General features: G+C 39.4%; 1 protein-coding gene across 8 annotated transcripts in view; it reads left to right on the top strand.

Annotated features, from left to right (window-relative positions):
• NFATC1 (nuclear factor of activated T cells 1) overlaps window positions 1–19,366 on the top strand; it is a 241,370-nt gene that overhangs the window by 36,525 nt on the left and 185,479 nt on the right. For all 8 annotated transcript variants that reach the window (XM_073566385.1, XM_073566381.1, XM_073566393.1 and 5 more), the window contains exon 2: window positions 5,751–6,828. In XM_073566385.1, the coding sequence (XP_073422486.1) occupies window positions 5,751–6,828 (1,078 nt within the window). The remainder of the gene's footprint in view (window positions 1–5,750; window positions 6,829–19,366) is intronic.

Raw genomic sequence — 19,366 nt, 5'->3', positions numbered from 1 at the left:
ATGCATATAAGTAGCCTATTGTTATCGATACATGATAAATAATTTTGTTCATATCAATTACAAAAAGTTTTAAAACAAATTTTAGCGATTGTGTGATACTAAACCTCGTCAGAGCAAACGTGTGACAATACAGAACTGTATTGAAATCGATTATATGTATATATGAGTGTGTGTGTGTTTATATTTACAAAAATAACTATTTTTTCCTCACCTGGTTAAAAAATGTGTGTGTATATATATATATATATATATATAAATATACTGTATATAAATTTTTTAACCAGGTGCAGAAAAAATGCTGCAGAGAATGATGTCAAAAATGGAGTTGTTAATAGTTAATTTTTATCAGTTAATAAACTACTAACATTTAGTTTTCAATGCATTCTTACTTTACAGCATTTTTTTCCTATGTTTTTGTATATATATATATAATATTGCCTGTCAGGTTTATGGGCACCTGTTCGATTGATGAACCTAAGATATTGAAACTTCTTCAAATGTATTTTTTTTATTAAGATGGAGTTGCATGCCTAATAAATCCTAATTTCAGATTACCAGAGTGAGGATCTTGTGGGGTTTATAAACAATCACAATATTACTAATATAAGGATATGCGCACGCTGAGTCTTTAAACGCTGGTGTACCTGTATAATATTTGAAGCAGAAGACACGTTTGGAAAATGCCAGCGGTGTTTTCCCCAAAGTCTCTTTTCTGACGTATATTTGTATTTCTTTTGCGCCACCAGTACTTATCCAAGCAGAGCCCGCAAGAAGAACGGACGATCATTTTTTTAGCTGCTTCATTTCTTGTAAATGAAGTTGGTTAAAAGAAGGTGTAAACTACAGAACATATGGAGTGCAAGTCATTTTGACATTTCAGTTCATATGTTTATTCTTTTTGGCATTTTTTTAGCACTTTTTTCAGGTGGGTCTAAGTGGCATCTGCCTAAAAAAGAATTTGTGCGTACATATACCCCAAGAGTGGTTTCACAATTTGCTTTTTTTTTTAACAAAAATGCAGTTTTTTTCTACTGCTTGTCATTTTTTGTTTTAAATGCATCAGTTTTAAGTGTGGTGTTTTTTATTCTTTTTTCATAATCGTATCAAGTGTGTATGAAAAATGACACAAAAAGTAAAAAACAAAAGCAGTAGAAACTTAATAGCACCGCCTGGAAACCCATATGAGTGTATGCAAATTCAGCACTATTTCACTTCTCTACCACCTGGTCTCAGCACCCAAGATGATCACATTTCAATTCTCTTATGAAACTTCCACAATAGCTAAGGGGTAACATTTCTGTAGATTGCAGTCTGTTTGGGTTATATAGATATTAAACTGTAAGGATTAATGCCATTACTAGCAGTATTTTGTGTCTTAGTTGTTTCTAGTGGATAGACTGGTAATATTTTGCCATTTTTCAACAGTCTTCTTCATTCACATTGTAATAGTGTATTGGCACTTAAGAATGTAGTTGTGGCTTATTGGTAGAAAGCGGGGGTTCCCCTTCCCCCCCCACGTGCAGGAAATCTGTAAAGCTGGGTTTACTTGCATCAGCGCCACTTGTGCCATGTGTCAGAAGATGCCCTACTGTCAGCATTGGAATACCCAATACAAGTGCACTCAACTTCAAAGAATGTTCCTACAAGACAATGACACAGGTAGAAATTGGAACAGACTTGTAATCACATACTTGGACCTCAGTGATGTCAGATTCATCAATTTTATAGAAGCGTATAGAGAAGTATATGCACCATTCACACAGAAGAGTTTGGTGCATGGGAGTCACAATGGTTGGACCCCTAGCAATGATACATGCAACCCCGATCCTGTAGATAAGTGATGCATTAATTTAATGAGACAAATCCTTTAACATTTTACTATACTGAATTTGTAAAAGTTTACCTCTTTGAAATAAGAATAAAACAATAATTTTATTGATACAGAGCCAACAAATTTTTGCTGCACTTTACTATTAAGTGGGGACATGTACAAACAATAAAGACGTCACAAAGTAACACATAGTTCATCAGTTACAGGAGGAGTGAGGCCCCTGTTCGCAAGATTGCAATTTATAAGGAAATAGGGGGATGCAATAGGTGGAACGTGCTTGTCAAGTATGGTCCAGCCATCATTATAATAAATAGGACATTTCTAATAAGCTGCATGATCTGGTCACTGGCCAGGATCTGTCTAGGTACAGTTGCCAAGTGCTATCGGGTGCAAAGCAGAAGTGAACACAGATGAATAAGAGAGACCAGGTTCTGAGTAAAATTTGTAAGCGGGAAGACTAAGGCTATGTGCACACGCTGCGGATTCACCAGCGGATTTTTCCGTGCGGATCCGCAGGTAAAACCGCAGGTAAATTGACCTGCGGTTTTACCTGCGGATTGGCCAGCGGTTTTCCCCTGTGGTTTGACACCTGGACAATGGAATAGGTGGCAAACCACAGCGGAATCTGCAGGAAGAATTGACATGTCAATTCTTTCTGCGGATTTAAAACCGCAGCTTTTCCGCAGTGAAAAAACCGCAGCATGTGCACTGCGGATTGTAAATCCCATAGACTTACATTGTACTGTACACTGTCTGCAGAACTGCTGCGGATCCGCAGAGGTCAAATCCGCTGCGGATCCGCAGCATGTGCACATACCCTTAGGTTAGTGAAGTGAGGTGGTTATCCTGTCTAACGAGATGTCTTTTTAAAGCAAGTTTAAAAACGTGGTGGGTATAGGTATATTCGGATAATCCAGGTAGTGCATTCTGGAAAACTGGTGCAGCACAGCAGAAGTCTTGGAGATGGAAGTGGAAGGTTCTGATTATGGAGGATGTTAGTCTTAGATCAGTTGCAGAGCGGAGAGCACAGGTAGAGAGAGATGAGGGAGGAGATAAAGAGTGGTACAGAACTGTGGAGTGCTTTGTGGGTGAGCTAGATAAGTTTGTATTGTATTCTCTAGCGAATGGGCAACCAGTGCAATCACTAGTGCAATGACTGGCACAGGGTAGAGGCATTGGTGTAGCTACTGGACAGAAATACAACCTTGGCTGCCGCATTCATAATGGATTGGAAAGAAGAAAGTTTGGTTAGAGGGAGGCCGATCAGAAGAGAGTGGCTGTAGTCAATACAAAAATATTCAGGATTGAGAGTCCTCAGTAGTTGATACCTTTTAATGGCTAACTAATGTAGTCAATACAAGAATGAATAAGAGCAACTGTAAGAGTTTATGCAGTTTCAAAGATGAGAAAAGGTCGGATTCTGGAGATGTTTTTAAGATGCTGGTAACATGAGCGAGTGATCAGATATAATGTTGCTTTCACATTGCGTTTAGGCACGAACGTGCGCTATGCTTTGCACCATTTTCGGGAATATATGCATACTCCGTCTGAGTGTCCGCCTCCTGTAGGCGTATACTCCCGAAAATTATGCATGGTAGAACTCAAGTTCGCTCTGTCTGCACCATTATAGTCTATGGCTCTGTTGGTGCATATGCCCGAATCCCGTTTTGCAGGATTTGGGACGTAGGCCCCTACGGGCCCACTGAACAGATGCCTAAATCCACTGTGAAAGCACCCTATGGAATAAAGAAAAGTTCTGTGTGAAATGTGACTCCAAGACAGCGAGTGGGCTGATAGGGAATTATGGTTGAACCATCCAAGGCAATTGCAATATCGGGTATAGGTCGGTTATTAGAGAGAGGAATCAAGAGATTCAGTTTCAGATAGAGGGAGGACATGATGTTAGAGACGTAGATGATTACTAAAATTCCAGCTTTGTGAAACATCATAGTAAAGTGGTACGGCACACTTTTCTTTTGCCTGTTAGCATTTGTTTCCATCCTCATATTATTATTAAAATGTTATTAATAGTTGTGCACTAAAAACTAATTAAATCTGATTTCTTATTTAATGTAATTTACAAGCCAGTTGATTCAGGTCATGTCGGCTTTAGGTACATTCAACAAAAGCTGGAGAGATGATACATGTTGCTCATACTAACTCATTAAAAATGCATCAATCCTGGACATTGTTGGCAACTTGCGTTGTACGGTAACTTACAAACTTGTCTATAGAGTTAAAGGATATGGCTAACTGTGGATGCATTTTTTTCTTAAATGCATGCATTTTTAACTTTAAAAAAAGTTTTTTTGTGTTTTTGCCTTTAAAGATTTTGCACCTATTGCAAAATTGGCCTTTATGCTGCAGACTATAAAACTACAGAATCAGTTAACTGAGGATCCACCAGTGAGTTAGTTCTGACCAATGAGTTTACAAGTTTTATCTTCCTTCTTCTGATTTTCTCTCAACTGAATAATGACCACACAGTTCAACTCAACTTACATGTGTTCAAAAGTCAGTTGAGAGGCTCAGATTAAGGCCGGGGTCACACTTGCGTGTGTAATGCGAGAAACTCACGTGAGTCTCTCGCATCAATACCTGGCACTGCCGGCGGCACTCGGGACCGGGAAGTGGCTGCATGTATGTCTCTGCAGCCGCACACTCCGGTCCCGAGTGGCGGCAGCAGTGCCGGGTATTGATGCGAGAGACTCGCGTGAGTTTCTCGCATTACGCACACAGATGAATACAAAGTTTTCCTAGTCCAATGGCCATGTCAATAGGCCGGGGATGCCATATCAGAGCACTGAAAATATCTACCTACCATCTGGAAACCTTGGTGCCTCCTATGATTAGTAGGCCTGGTGCATCTTCGTTGTTGTGGCACGATGCACTTAAGACATTGTGATGGGCCTACTAGATAGAAGACTTAGGTACATAGGAGGAGGATCACAGGGTTCTGGTCTGATGGCCACAGACTACTGTTGTGGTTGTTGGACTTGGGTCCTACAAATCTCTTTGGTCATCTCTAGTCATGAAGTCTCACTGATGTATTGTCAAACTCATTCTGCACCTGGTAGCAGAAGGTGCAGCACAGAGGCTTTAGAATTGTTTTGTGAAATCCAACTGCAAACTTACTTTGGAGGAAAAATAAAGTAAAAAAAAACCATCCCTGAAGGTGTCTATATTTTTTAAATGGCATTATAAACCTATCTAACAGCAGGAAGCCTAGTAACGCAGGGGCTTACCTTCACTGATCTGGGCGTTCCATACATGAGGGTAGGGGTAGTTACTGTAATAATGGAAGAGTGGATAGCAGAAAAAGTGAAATACTTGATGACATGAGTGATAGTAAATAGCGATCAATTTTAGCTTGTTCAGTGGACCCTGGTCACAGTCCTGCAAACAAAATACTGCAAAAAAGGAACTCTAGAAGCAATTGCTTAAGATACCGAAATAATGGACAAGTGATCTTAAATTACCTGTAGTTAGATGTTTTGTGTAGTAAATTGTCACTACTAATAATCTGCCTGTGCTGTTAGCCTGCCTGTGTTGATTAATTGCATTTAGGTGCAAAATCTGTGTATAGACTAAGCTTTCTGGGTATATAAATCAACAATTTCCCTAATTCTCATATCTCTCAGTTTGCTCCCTCAAAGCATAGTTCTAAAACTAATATTAACCAATTCTATAGCAGAAATAAGTTCCAAGCTATTAGTTATTGACTCTGTATGTATTATTACATTACTGTTTTTTGAGAACTGTTTTAGTTTTTTTTAATTCATTTTATATCCTTTCATCTTACATTTTAACATCTTCTGAAACATACTATTTTTTACCTTGCCTTTTAGATGAAACGCATGCATGTCCTTATTTTTCTTTTTAACTACTCTTGACATCTTTCATAATTTTTTTTTTTCAGAAAACTATAACTATGCATCTTCCAATTTAAGTGCCAGCCTATCACTGGGTGTGATGAATTCTTCATTATCAGCTCCATGCCATGGTGTTCAGTCATCAAACCCAATCATTTCCATTATTCCATCAGCAAGTCATTCATCTGGATATGGAGGGAATCCTGAGAATGAAGCCTCTGGATACTACTTATCTCCGAATATAAGGCCTAATGGAGCACCATTAGAAAGTCCTAGAATTGAAATCACTTCTTGTCTTGGGATTCATAGTGTCAATAACCAATTTTTTCATGAAGGTGATGTGGAAGAATCCATACCGAAACGAACACTTTCTACTGCTACACTGAACTTACCAAATGTTGACACGTATCGAGACCCTTCTTGCTTGAGTCCGGCAAGCAGTCTGTCTTCCAGAAGCTGTAACTCGGAAGCTTCCTCTTTTGAATCAAATTATTCTTATCCATATACTTCCCCTCAGACCTCTCCATGGCAATCACCTTGTGTATCCCCTAAAACTACTGAGCCAGATGAAAGCTATCACAGAAATTTGGTGGCCTGTAATTTGATAAATTCACCCAGGCATTCCCCGTCTACATCGCCCAGGACAAGTATTTCAGAAGAAAACTGGCTCACTGCTCCAAACTCACGTCCTACATCTCCATTCAAAAGAAAATACAACCTTAATGGCAGGCAGACCTCCTACTCCCCACACCACTCTCCTACTCCATCTCCTCACAATTCCCCCAGAGTAAGCATCACCGAGGAAACCTGGCTAGGCAACACTCACCAGTATACAAATTCAGCTATAGTGGCAGCTATTAATGCTCTTACCACTGACCCCATAGATATGAACGATGGCATTCCAATCAAATCCAGGAAAACAGCAATAGATCACACCCCAACCATGGCTCTCAAAACTGAGCCCATTTGTGATGAACATGACTCACTGTCAATTACCACTGATTTGCCATCAGAAGACTTCTATCACATCAGGAAAACAATGCCCTGCGATCAATTTTTATCAGTACCACAGCATCCATATCACTGGGCCAAACCAAAGAACATTTCCCCTACATCATATATGAGGTAAGACATTAAAATCAAATGTTTGGACATTCATTTGCATCAGTGCAGATTAAATTGTTGTTTCTGTTAGATTTCAATGTAAATTGACATCGTTGGCAATATTTTTGTTGTGTAGATAATTGTTCACAATGTCTTTAAAGGGATCTTGCAGGATTGGGTCTCAAGTCTGCGGTCACTCTATGTGACTGCAGACTTGTGAATCCTCGCAGTGCCCAGTGTGCACGCTGTCAAGATTTTCCGGTCCCATGCCGCCTGGAAGCGGGTGGCCATGGGAGCGCAAGCATGCAATTTGCATACGTCTGGCCACATTCTGACTAGTCATGTCCAGCCTCACTCAAATCAATTGTTTTGAGCGAGGCTGAGCACGTGTAGTCGACACTTGACCACATGTACGTGAACCCCATACTCAGAGTCATGCGCCCGCTGCTCCTGCGCAGGTGCAGCAGACCTGCGCTCCAAGCCTGGACAGCTCCTTTACTTGTAAAAACATTTAACATTTAGGTAATGAACCTCTCTTCTTTTGCAAATTCTGTTTTGAACATTAGCAAGCTTTGATAAATTTAGTAGGTTGTTCTCCTATAAGTGTTTTGTCCAAGATATGTATGCAATGTACAGGACCCTTGGATGCTCTTTAGTGATGGGCACCTTCTTCTCTTGTGCTGTAGTATAGTTCTCAGGTCCACATTCCTTTTATAGGCGTTTTTGGAGATAGACAGTGATAGACACTCTTAATGGTGTGTGGTTACGCAGCTCCATGCATAGCAAGCTGTGATGCACTGTGTGCTCTCACACATTTCCGTCATCGCCAAAATTAAAGGAGTTGTCCGCCAGTAAATTAATTTTTAGCCGTGGATTGATTAAAAATAATAAATGGAGGCATACGCACTTTCCAGCCCCCCTGTAGATCCAGCATATGCTGTTCTAGAGGTCTCTTCCAGTTTCAGAAGTGGTATCTGCCTCGTTTGAAAGACCCAGACCGTAATTGGCTGCAGAGTTCAGGTGACTGGAAGAGCACATCATCAGATATTTCTACGATGAAGCGCTATTCTATTCACCTGACTAACAGCCAATTATAGGCTGCAGCAGTGCTAAGACTTTTAAAATCGGAGGACACTTCTTCCTGAGCCAGCAAAGACCTCCTGAGAAACATCTCCAACTTTCTCAGCAATTTTTCCTGAGGAATCAGACTAGGCAGGGTAGCCTTTGCTTCCTACAGACATCAACAAGCCTTGGGCATCCATGACTGGTTTGTTGGTGGTCATTGGACCACTTTTCCTTCATGCAACCATTGGACACTGGGAAACAACTCAACAAGTCCTGCCATTTGAAGATGCTCTGGTCCTAAGGATGGGATATCAGATCAGTGGCCATCAATATCAGATCGGTGGATATCTTTTTGAAATGAATAGGAGTTAAACTACACTTCTTGGCAAATGGCCACTAAACACTGTGCTGTGTTGATCTGCTCATTTTACAATATACATCCGGCTTTCATCAGCTGATCGGTGGAGATGCCACATGTTGGACCTCAATCTGATCTGTAAACCATGCCCTTGGAAAACGTTCATTTCACCTTTTTCATGAATCCTGTTTGTAAGGTTAATATAATTTCTCTGGTTTGGAATATGCCATGTCTGAAAAGATGGCAAATGAGTGCAGATAGAGAAGCAGCAGTCCTTAACATGTACCTAGTATTACACAAGTTCTAGCACCACCTTATATCTTTCGGTTGTGAGATTTTTTTTAGTAGATTCACCCATCTCAAAAGTGTTTTCCATATTTAATAGAGGAGTATACAGTATAAAAAAAGATTTTGCACTATTTCTTGTTTGAAACCTTTGATATTTGACTGCAGATAGACAGATGGCTATGAAAAGTGCAAGACCATTATATACACTCTGAATAAAGTAATTTTCCTTAGTTTCAGATGTTAGGCCTACCGAGGTAGACAGTGTTGACAGTCCCTATTTAATCAAGGCAGGAGTTGCAGATCATGAAACACATGATGTATGAGGAACATATGAAACAGATAAAGACATTGCATTCTTGAGTGAGAATTAAGGCATACACATTCCACGTCTCCCAAAAAATAATGTATCAAATTTTAGACAGGCTATTATCCTATTTTGAAGTATCCCCCATTAGAATTGAAGGTTTGTTGGCTTCAAAACTCACCTTGTTCCCTGTGAGGATATTGTCTGCATATTTCCATTTCAGCCCCCGAAATACATAAATCTCCATCAAGGGATAGAAAAAGCATTGAGTCAACTTTATGCCTTTGTAGCTGAAATGTATATTGTCTGGCAGGCTCCCTAGGCAGGGAGGGGGTTAAACCATGAAATGATAGTGACCATGAAGCATTAGTTTGTTGTATGGTTCCATATTCACGGTGTAGAGGCCGCATCTCATGAAATGTTTCAGCTTTTTCAGAAGTCGAAGGTGTCAAATATTTACATTACTCAAATTGATCTTCCTACATTCCACATCTGGACCTATGTAACTCATGCAAACAAAAATCGTAAGACTACATGTGGGTATATATGAGAAATAGTTTTTTCTTATGTTCCCACCAGGCATTTTTTCTTATGTGCATATAAAATGTTATCAGGTTGTCAGGTGACATAAAAAAATGTTTGCTTGATTTACAAATAGAAATGAATAAAGAAGAATAAGATACTTTTGTCATAAGATCTCTACTGCTGGTTGGCCGTAAAGCTTGTTGTGGTTCCACGATCGGGAAGGCCCATTTCACCTTTCATTCTGATTCAGACAGAGTTTGCCCCCTCTCTCCTCTGTTGGCAACCTGCTTGAAGGAGGTTGATTGTATCACTCATTTTATTACCTAAAACAGCCATCCTTCTGTTTGTCTGCAGCATGGAGAAGGCATGTCAAAAGTCTTCTGAAAATGTCAGAACAAATGCGAAAGTGACCAAGAGAAGAAGTCAGAAATTGGGGACATTGGTACAGATTTCATAGTTAAATGGAGACTATCAGATACTTTATAGCTATTAAACCAATTACAGGATTTGTCCGGTTAAAAAAGTTATAGCCTATCCACAGAATAGGTGATAATATGTAGATCGATGGGAAGCCGACCACTCGGACAAGCACCAATCATAACGGGAAACATGTATCCCAATAAGGATGGATCAGCAGTGCACATAAGTGACCTGCACTCTAGTCATTCTCTATGGCGTGGCTCAGCGCTGAACTTGACTTTAATGGCAGCGTCATAAGAAATTAATGGAGCTTCGGTTGGGTGTCGATCTGCCACAGACTAAAGTTCTCTATCGGAGGTCAAGGTTCCCTAATCTGCCGCTTGGTGCTGGTCCCTTCGGTGTAACTGAGCAGCAAGTTCCCACCTATCCCTTAGATAGGTGATAACTTCTTTTAACCGGATGACACCTTTAAAGCTCCTGGTCGGGTACACATTAGTCTAAGTTGGAGTCCAAATAAACAGGGATGGTAAAGTTTCTCTAATTGACAAATACTGCAGTTAGCCTCTCAAAAAAATTACTTTCTAAATAGTGTAAAAAGGTGTAAAAATGTTTAACACTGTTAAACACTGTGAACCTAACACGCAAATATGCCAACTCGCCTCTGAAATTAGCGCTGCTGTTCCTGTCATGCCCAGTACTTTCCGCATAATTTTCCTATAAACCCTTGGCACCTCAGATTGAAAAAAATTAAGAGATTTCAATTGTGAATAAAATATTGTTAAATGTGAATTATTTTGCTGCAATCCAAATGTAACATCCTCTTTTTTTCACGTCCTCAAGATCTGGGGATAATTAATGTAATCTTTCACTTAATGCCGCCGGAGGCTAACTATGCATCAAAAGAAAATAGGAGGATCACTGGTGATAGATTCTCTTTAAAGAGGACTTGTCGACTCTCCAATATTTTAATAAATGCCTGTATTTCCATAAAGTTAACAATTCTGGAGCATCTTAGCATCTTTCCTAAAAATTTGCACTTTTCCTGTTATTTTTTTTATGAATAAATTGACAACTAGGTGTTAATAGGCGGGGAGTATGCTTAGATACAGCCTGATTGTCCAATCAGTGCTGACTTTTCAGGGACACACCTCTTTTTAACACCCAGTTTTGGATTCATTTATACATTTCTAGGAGGAATAGCAGAAGAACTGTTCTCCACAGAATTATACCTAGAGATTCTCCAGAATTAGTGTCACATGAGGGGTACAAGTATTTACTAAACAGACACATCGGAAGACCTGGCGGGTTCTCTTATAACGTGTTGTCCATGTGACAATGTGCATGGATAAAAAAAGAAAGTTTGTCCGTCAATAAAAAGTGCAAGTAAGCCATCTAAAATTGGTTTATACCTGGTCCCTTAATGCTTTTTTTTTTTTGGATCAAAACTTGGATTCGGTTTAAAAAACAATAGAAGTAGATGTTTTTCCTTTTTTCTGCTGGCACCCCAAACAGTTAGCTGTAGACTGATAAGGAAAGGGATAGCAGGGGTTTAATACTACTACAGCGCCGCCACTGGCTTAACGAAGCAGTGCACAGCCTTCATTTAGATAAGTGGCTTCTGCATGTAATGTATCAATGTGCTAGGTCCTCAGTAGAATAGGATGTTACCCTTTGGTTAAAAGAATAGGTTCCCTTGAGTTTTTTAAAGCGGTATTTAAAAATCCTGCTCCAGATACTATTTTTCACGTTTGGACTGTATCCATTTTTACACCGTCATCTTAAAAGCTTCATTTTTTTCACCCATGTCCTTGCATACAGAGGATAGCAGTAATGATCAAGTACGGGTTTCATCTGTATTTTCTTGCATAGAATTACTATTAGGTCTCATTCAAACTTCTGTTTTTCTCATACATCTTCTTCATGGATAGAACTCGTACCCATTATAACTTGGGACTGTTCACATATGCATGCTTTTTGTGGACCGTGTGACCGTGCAAACATCATGGGAACATGTTCCATGTTCGTTTTTGAGTCTGGTAATGGATCATAGTTACCCTTTAGAAGCCTATGGGCCTGTGAAAATCGTGGACAGCACACATATAGTATAGGCATCAGAGTGTAGTCTATGTGCTGTCCATGATTAACATTGTAACATGTAGGAGAAGCTTTAAAATTGTTTTTTCCATACATGAAAATCGCTTATTAAGTCTGATTGCCGTATGTGGAGTCAGGAAGGAATTTTTTTCCCCAATGTGAAGCTTACTTGTTGCCACATGGGGTTTTTTTTGCCTTCCTCTGGATCAACATGTTAGGGCAAGTTAGGATAGGATATGGGTTGAACTAGATGGACTTAAAGTCTCCCTTCAACCTTATTAACTATGTTACTATGTTACTATGTTATGGTAAAAGCTGACACACTTACCAAACGTTGATGAAACTGGGATGAAAAACACTGATGAACAATCACGGAAGTCTGAATGAGGCCTTACTTCTGTTTAGCTTCTGAAGTCTTAACCATCCTTCCTGGACTGGCAATTAGTGATCAGAGGGGATGGCAGAGCCTTGTAGAATTGTGCGCCTTTGACATCAGATACCGACAAACATGAAAAACAAGAAATTGAAAATATCTTGTCAGTTGCATAATAATAATAATAATCTTTATATAGCGCTACCTTTTTCCGAAGCACTTTACAGACATTATCATTGCTGTCCCCGATGGGGCTCACAATCTAAATTCCTTATCAGTATGTCTTTGGAAACCATAGTACCCGGAGGAAACCCATGCAAACATGGGGGAAAACATACAAACTCCTTGCAGATGTTGTCCTTGGTGGGATATGAACCCAGGACCCCAGCGCTGCCCCCATAATATCAGCCGACAGATGGAAATTTCCTTATCAACAAATTAAAGACTCTACTTGTGTACAAGTCACATAATACAGTGACACTGAAAAAGGAAAGTATGCATAGGGAGAAGACTATCTGTGCTGCGAGCCGTGGATTACATTGGAGGGCATCGCAACTTCTGGATTTGGGTGTTTACATCTCACATGACATGGAGCAGCTGCCGCTTTTTCACGTACCAAACTGGTAACCAGTAAAAGTTTGTGAGTCTGCACATTAGTCCAACAGAAAAACAGATATCCCAAAGCGTCATAAAAATAAAGGGGCTGGGTGAACAAATGACAAGTTAGGCTTTGATATCAAACTTTTTACAGAATGATGTTGACAATGTATCAAATAGATGTCGTCAGTCTGGTTAGCCTGACCACGTCCAATCTTGTACTTATTCATATCTTCACTAAAATGGATTTACTTTTTAAGCTCTTAATATAAAAGAAGAGCTAACAATGATTCCATATCAGACACTATATGCTTTGTACAAAATAAGAACCATAGGTTTCTTACACTTTCTCAGTGCAGATTGTTTTTCACTGAATACAGTTAATTAATTTACATATTTCTATACAAATCTTGGGTTAGGAAAACAAAGTGATCAAAATCTATCTCGGCACATGGTATGTACTTTTGATAGGATCTGTTTTCTTTTTTTTTGTATAAAATTGTGATATATTTGGTAAAAGTGTGAAGTTAATAGCTTCTGGTCATTTGTCAAAGCTAGACATGGTGATATGTCATTTGGTATCATAACATATCTACTCAGTTGTTACAGAGGATTATGAGACCACCTGTCTTGTATGAGGACAGCATGGTCTAAATACCACTATTAAAAATAAAATAAACTATGGAAGTTAATTAGTTTACACTGGCGCATACATGATTAAATATCTGATATCATGATAGCTTTTGTATAGAGATGACCAGATTAATCTCTGAAGGATTGACTTTGAGTCGAATTACCTAAAATTCACAGGACCCCATCAATTTGAACTCTCTGTGATTGAAGACACATTTTGTCAGGCACTACACACAGTTAGGACAGATCATCGCGTTTCGACATGTGTCTTACGCACGAGTAAGATGCACATCGAAACGCGTTGATCTGTCCTGTGTGTAGTACCCGACAATATGTGTCTTTGACTTTTTATATAATTGGTTAAACCTGTCAGTATTAAATGCTAGTTTTGCTAATAAAGCAAAATCCTGAATCCAAGACTTGTGGATCCCAGAACGTGTGCTTCTTGCTTTGTAAACGGACAAGCATTATTTATTTTTTTACATTCAAAAGAGAAATCGTTGCTTCCACCACTGTTTACCATCTGTGTACACCAAGCCTACTAGGTTGGGGAACTTGGAAATTACTAAGGCTGTGTTGATATGGTTCAATACACTCCTAGGAGACTTCAGAATATTATACCGATATTTTCTGGGCAGTTAGAGGCCTTTTAGTATTGTGAATCTCAGCAAATTTATTCAACTCGCATTAAATGTTCCGGGAAAATTCTGCGAAACTGTCAAATTTGAACTACGAACAATCTCACCTTTTCTGCAGCTCTGCAGCACAACATAGATCTGCTTGCAAAAAATGTAGGAAAGGCATTATAAATGTCTTATAAACATAGTCATATAGTCAAGAAATTTCCACTTACTGTGATCTAATATATTGCCTTGCTGCCTATCATTACCCAGACCTTCCAGTATTGTTTTGTCAGATCAGGAAAGCCTTTCATGAAACTAGCTCTCGCCCCGCCATAACATGCCTGTGTGCATGAGCCCTTCATGATTGCAAAACTATTACACCATTACCACTGATCTCTAAGGGCAAGGTCACATGGGGTCGCCAAGACGGCATTTGGACCTTGTGGATTTTTTATTATTTAACAAGCAATCACCTGTTCTCCTGCAATGTCAAGTGACTATAGGACAAGCAATTAGCAGATGCAGTTATCGGCCTCTGTGACATCCTGTGCAAAATGTAACGTGTGCCATTATGTCACTATAACCAAAATACTTACTGAGGTGTAGTGTGTATTCAGGCCTGGGCGGGGGTCGTGAAGCTTTGTTCACTTGGTCATGACTTACAAAAAAGGTAGTCTGTTCTGAAAATAGAGAGTATAGCAGTAGCATGGTCGTTGCATTCACCGGTCATTCCCAACTGTCCATAGAAAACACGTTTCAGCCATAACTCTCACAATACCAGTAAGGTGATAATGGATGAAAGAAGTCCAAACCCAGGCTTACCATAATATCTACAAATATGCCGATCTATGTGGTAACTTCCTTGGTTGGGTGTATACTATACCTGGCACTGTCCCCTTAAAGCTTTTTTTTTATGTTGACTCCAACATTATCTCAACAAAAGATTAGATCTGGCTTGACAGACAGAATGCTTCTGATCGTTTACATATTTGTTTTCTAGGAAAATTCGAGCAGCGGCGAGCTTTAGTGGAATGGATTTTATTCAGATTTTGATTGTACAGGTTTCCAGTGGTTTGTTCCCAATATGTTTCCTGCTCCCATTCAATATGTTTCCATCTGACCTCAATAACTTTTGCTCCGGCCTGCTGAAAGCAAATACAAGATAGAAATGTGAGCTATTTTGTTAATCTCATTTTTCTAGATAAACTTCCTTCCACCATGAATGTCTATCAGCATACTCATGTATAGCATTATTTTAAATAGACTCGATACGTCACTAGGGTCAGAGACGACGTAATGGAGTGATCTCTCTATATTGTTTCAAAGCTGGGCTGTGACCTTACTTCCTTCTGGTACCTATAATGGGTTTTTACTAAAATTTGAGGTGTATAATAAATAAATAAAATTATTCTATCAGTAATATATATATATATACAGTTGTGGCCAAAAGTATTGACACCCCTGCAATTCTGTCAGATAATACTCAGTTTTTTCCTGAGAATGATTGCAAACACAAATTCTTTGGTATTATTATCTTCATTTAATTGGTCTTAAATGAAAAAACACAGAAAGAATTGTCCTAAAGCCAAATTGGATATAATTCCACACCAAACATAAAAAAGAGGGTGGACAAAAGTATTAGCACTGTTCGAAAAATCATGTGATGCTTCTCTAATTTGTGTAATTAACAGCACCTGTAACTTACCTGTGGCACCTAACAGGTGTTGGCAATAACTAAATCACACTTGCAGCCAGTTGACATGGATTAAAGTTGACTCAACCTCTGTCCTGTGTCCTTGTGTGTACCACATTGAGCATGGAGAAAACAAAGAAGACCAAAGAACTGTCTGAGGACTTGAGAAACCAAATTGTGAGGAAGCATGAGCAATCTCAAGGCTACAAGTCCATCTCCAAAGACCTGAATGTTCCTGTGTCTACCGTGCGCAGTGTCATCAAGAAGTTTAAAGCCTATGGCACTGTGGCTAACCTCCCTAGATGTGGACGGAAAAGAAAAAATGACAAGAGATTTCAACGCAAGATTGTGCGGATGTTGGATAAAGAACCTCGACTAACATTCAAACAAGTTCAAGCTGCCCTGCAGTCCGAGGGTACAACAATGTCAACCCGTACTATCCGTCGGCGTCTGAATGAAAAGGGATTGTATGGTAGGAGACACAGGAAGACCCCACTTCTTACCCCGAGACATAAAAAAGCCAGGCTGAAGTTTGCCAAAACTTATCTGAAAAAGCCTAAAACGTTTTGGAGGAATGTTCTCTGGTCAGATGAGGCAAAAGTAGAGCTTTTTGGGCAAAGGCATCAACATAGAGTTTACAGGAGAAAAAAAGAGGCATTCAAAGAAAAAAACACGGTCCCTACAGTCAAACATGGCGGAGGTTCCCTGATGTTTTGGGGTTGCTTTGCTGCCTCTGGCACTGGACTGCTTGACCGTGTGCATGGCATTATGAAGTCTGAAGACTACCAACAAATTTTGCAGCATAATGTAGGGCCCAGTGTGAGAAAGCTGGGTCTCCCTCAGTGGTGATGGGTCTTCCAGCAGGACATGACCCAAAACACACTTCAAAAAGCACTAGAAAATGGTTTGAGAGAAAGCACTGGAGACTTCTAAGGTGGCCAGCAATGAGTCCAGACCTGAATCCCATAGAACACCTGTGGAGAGATCTAAATATGGCAGTTTGAGCACCCTTCAAATATCAGGGACCTGGAGCAGTTTGCCAAAGGAGAATGGTCTAAAATTCCAGCAGAGCATTGTAAGAAACTCATTGATGGTTACCGGAAGCGGTTGGTCGCAGTTATTTTGGCTAAAGGTTGTGCAACCAAGTATTAGGCTGTGGGTGCCAATACTTTTGTCTGGCCCATTTTTGGAGTTTTGTGTGAAATGATCAATGTTTTGCTTTTTGCTTCATTCTCTTTTGCGTTTTTTCATTTAAGACAAATTAAATGAAGATAATAATACCAAAGAATTTGTGTTTGCAATCATTTTCAGGAAGAAACTGAGTATTATCTGACAGAATTGCAGGGGTGTCAATACTTTTGGCCACAACGGTGTATATATATATATATATATATATATATATATATATATATATATATATATGCACAGCAATGGAAATGAGTATTTGATCCCTTGTTGATTTTGTAAGTTTGCCCACTAACATTAAGACATGAAGAGTCTATAATTTTAAGGGTCGGTTAATTTTAACATTGAGAGATAGGATATCAAAAATAAAATCCAGAAAATCACATTGTATAAATTATATAAATTTATTTGCATTTTGCAGTGAGAAATAAGTATTTGATCCCTCTGACAAACAAGACAATACTTGGTTGCGATACCCTTGTTGACAAGCACAGCAGTCAGACATTTTGTAGATGATGAGGTTTGCGCACGCGTCAGGAGGAATTTTGGTCCACTCCTCTTTGCAGATCATCTCTAAATCATTAACATTTTGAGGCTGTCACTTGGCAACTCCGAAATTCAACCCCCTCCTTAAGTTTTCTGTGGGATTAAGTTCTAGAGACCGGCTAGACCATTCCATGACCTTAATGTGCTTTTTTTGAGCCACTCCTTTATTGCCTTGGCTGTATGTTTTAGGTCATTGTCTTGCTGGAAGACCCAGCCACAACCCATTTTTAATGTCCTGATGGAGGGAAGGAGGTTGTCACTCAGGATTTAAGGTACATGGCTGCATCCATTTTCCCATTGAGGCGGTGAAGTAGTCCTGTGCCCTTAGCAGAGAAACACCCCAAAACATGTTTCAACCTCCATGCTTGACAGTGGGGATGGTGTTACTTGTGTCATAGGCAGCATTTCTCTTCCTCCAAACACAGCGAGTTGAGTTAATGCCAAAGAGCTCAATTTTTGTCTCATCTGACCACAGCACCTTCTCCAAATCACTCACAGAATCATCCAGGTGTTCATTGGCAAGCTTCAGACAGGCCTGCACATGTGCTTTTTCGAGCAGGAGGCCCTTGCGGGCACTGCAGGATTTTAAACCTTTACGGTGTAATGTGTTACCAATGGTTTTCTTGGTGACTGTGGTCCCAGCTGCCTTGAGATCATTAACAAGTTCCTCCCGTCTAGTTTTAGGCTGATCTCTCACCTTCCTCATGATCAAGGATACCCCACGAGGAGAAATTTTGCATGGTGCCCCAGATTGATGTCGATTGACAGTCATTTTGTATTTCTTCCATTTTCTTAGTATTGCACCAACAGTTTTCTCCTTCTCATCCAGAACGCTCTTTATGGTTTTGTAGCCCATTCCAGCTTTGGGCAGGTCTATGATCTTGTCCCTGACGTCCTTATAAAGCTCTTTGGTCTTGCCCTTGTTGTAGAGGTTAGATTCTGACTGATTAATTGAGTCTGTGGACAGAAGTCTTTTATAAAGGTGACTATGTAAGACAGCTGTCTTTAATGCAGGTAATGACTTGATTAGGAGAGTCTAACTGGTCTGTAGGAGCCAGAACTCTTAATAGTTGGTAGGGGATCAAATACTTATTTCTCACTGCAAAATGCAAATAAATTTACAGAATATAATTTCTGCAATGTGATTTTCTGGATTTTATTTTAGACTGTTCATGTTTACAAAATCATCAAGGGTTCAAATAATTATTTCCTTCACTGTGTGTGTATATACATATATATATATATATATATATATATATATATATATATATATATATGAACAACGACAAAGCAAAGTCCAGCAATAACGTGAGCAATCCAGGATGCTGTTAAAAATTTTTTTCTTTTTATTCATAAATCCATTAAAATGCAATGGTCCAAGCAGTTCAAAACAGCAATAACGCAGGAAAGTCGTGCAGATAGTACTACGCGATTCAGCGGTAGAACCCGCCTTCTTCACGGTCCAGATTAACGACTTTCCTGCGTTATTGCTGTTTTGATCTGCTTGGACCATTGCATTTTAATGGATTTATGAATAAAAAGAAAAAAATTTTTAACAGCATCCTGGATTGCTCACGTTATTGCTGGACTTTGCTTTGTCGTTGTTCACATTTGTATGGATGGACTCCTACATCCAGATCCGGGGACAACGGAGTTAACCAGGTCAGCTGAGGTTCCAGGTGGTTCACAGGAGTGAGCTGGTCTACATTGTTGGATATATATATATATATATATATATATATATATATATACACACACAGTACAGACACACACCTTCTCATTCAAAGAATTTACTTCATTTTCATGACTATGAAAATTGTAGATTCACTCTGGAGGCATCAAAACTATGAATTAA

This window comes from Dendrobates tinctorius, unplaced genomic scaffold (assembly GCF_039654945.1).
Source record: "Dendrobates tinctorius isolate UK_male_01 unplaced genomic scaffold, ASM3965494v1 ptg000004l, whole genome shotgun sequence".
Classification (NCBI taxonomy): domain Eukaryota; kingdom Metazoa; phylum Chordata; class Amphibia; order Anura; family Dendrobatidae; genus Dendrobates; species Dendrobates tinctorius.
This window is presented reverse-complemented; position numbering and strand designations above follow the sequence as displayed.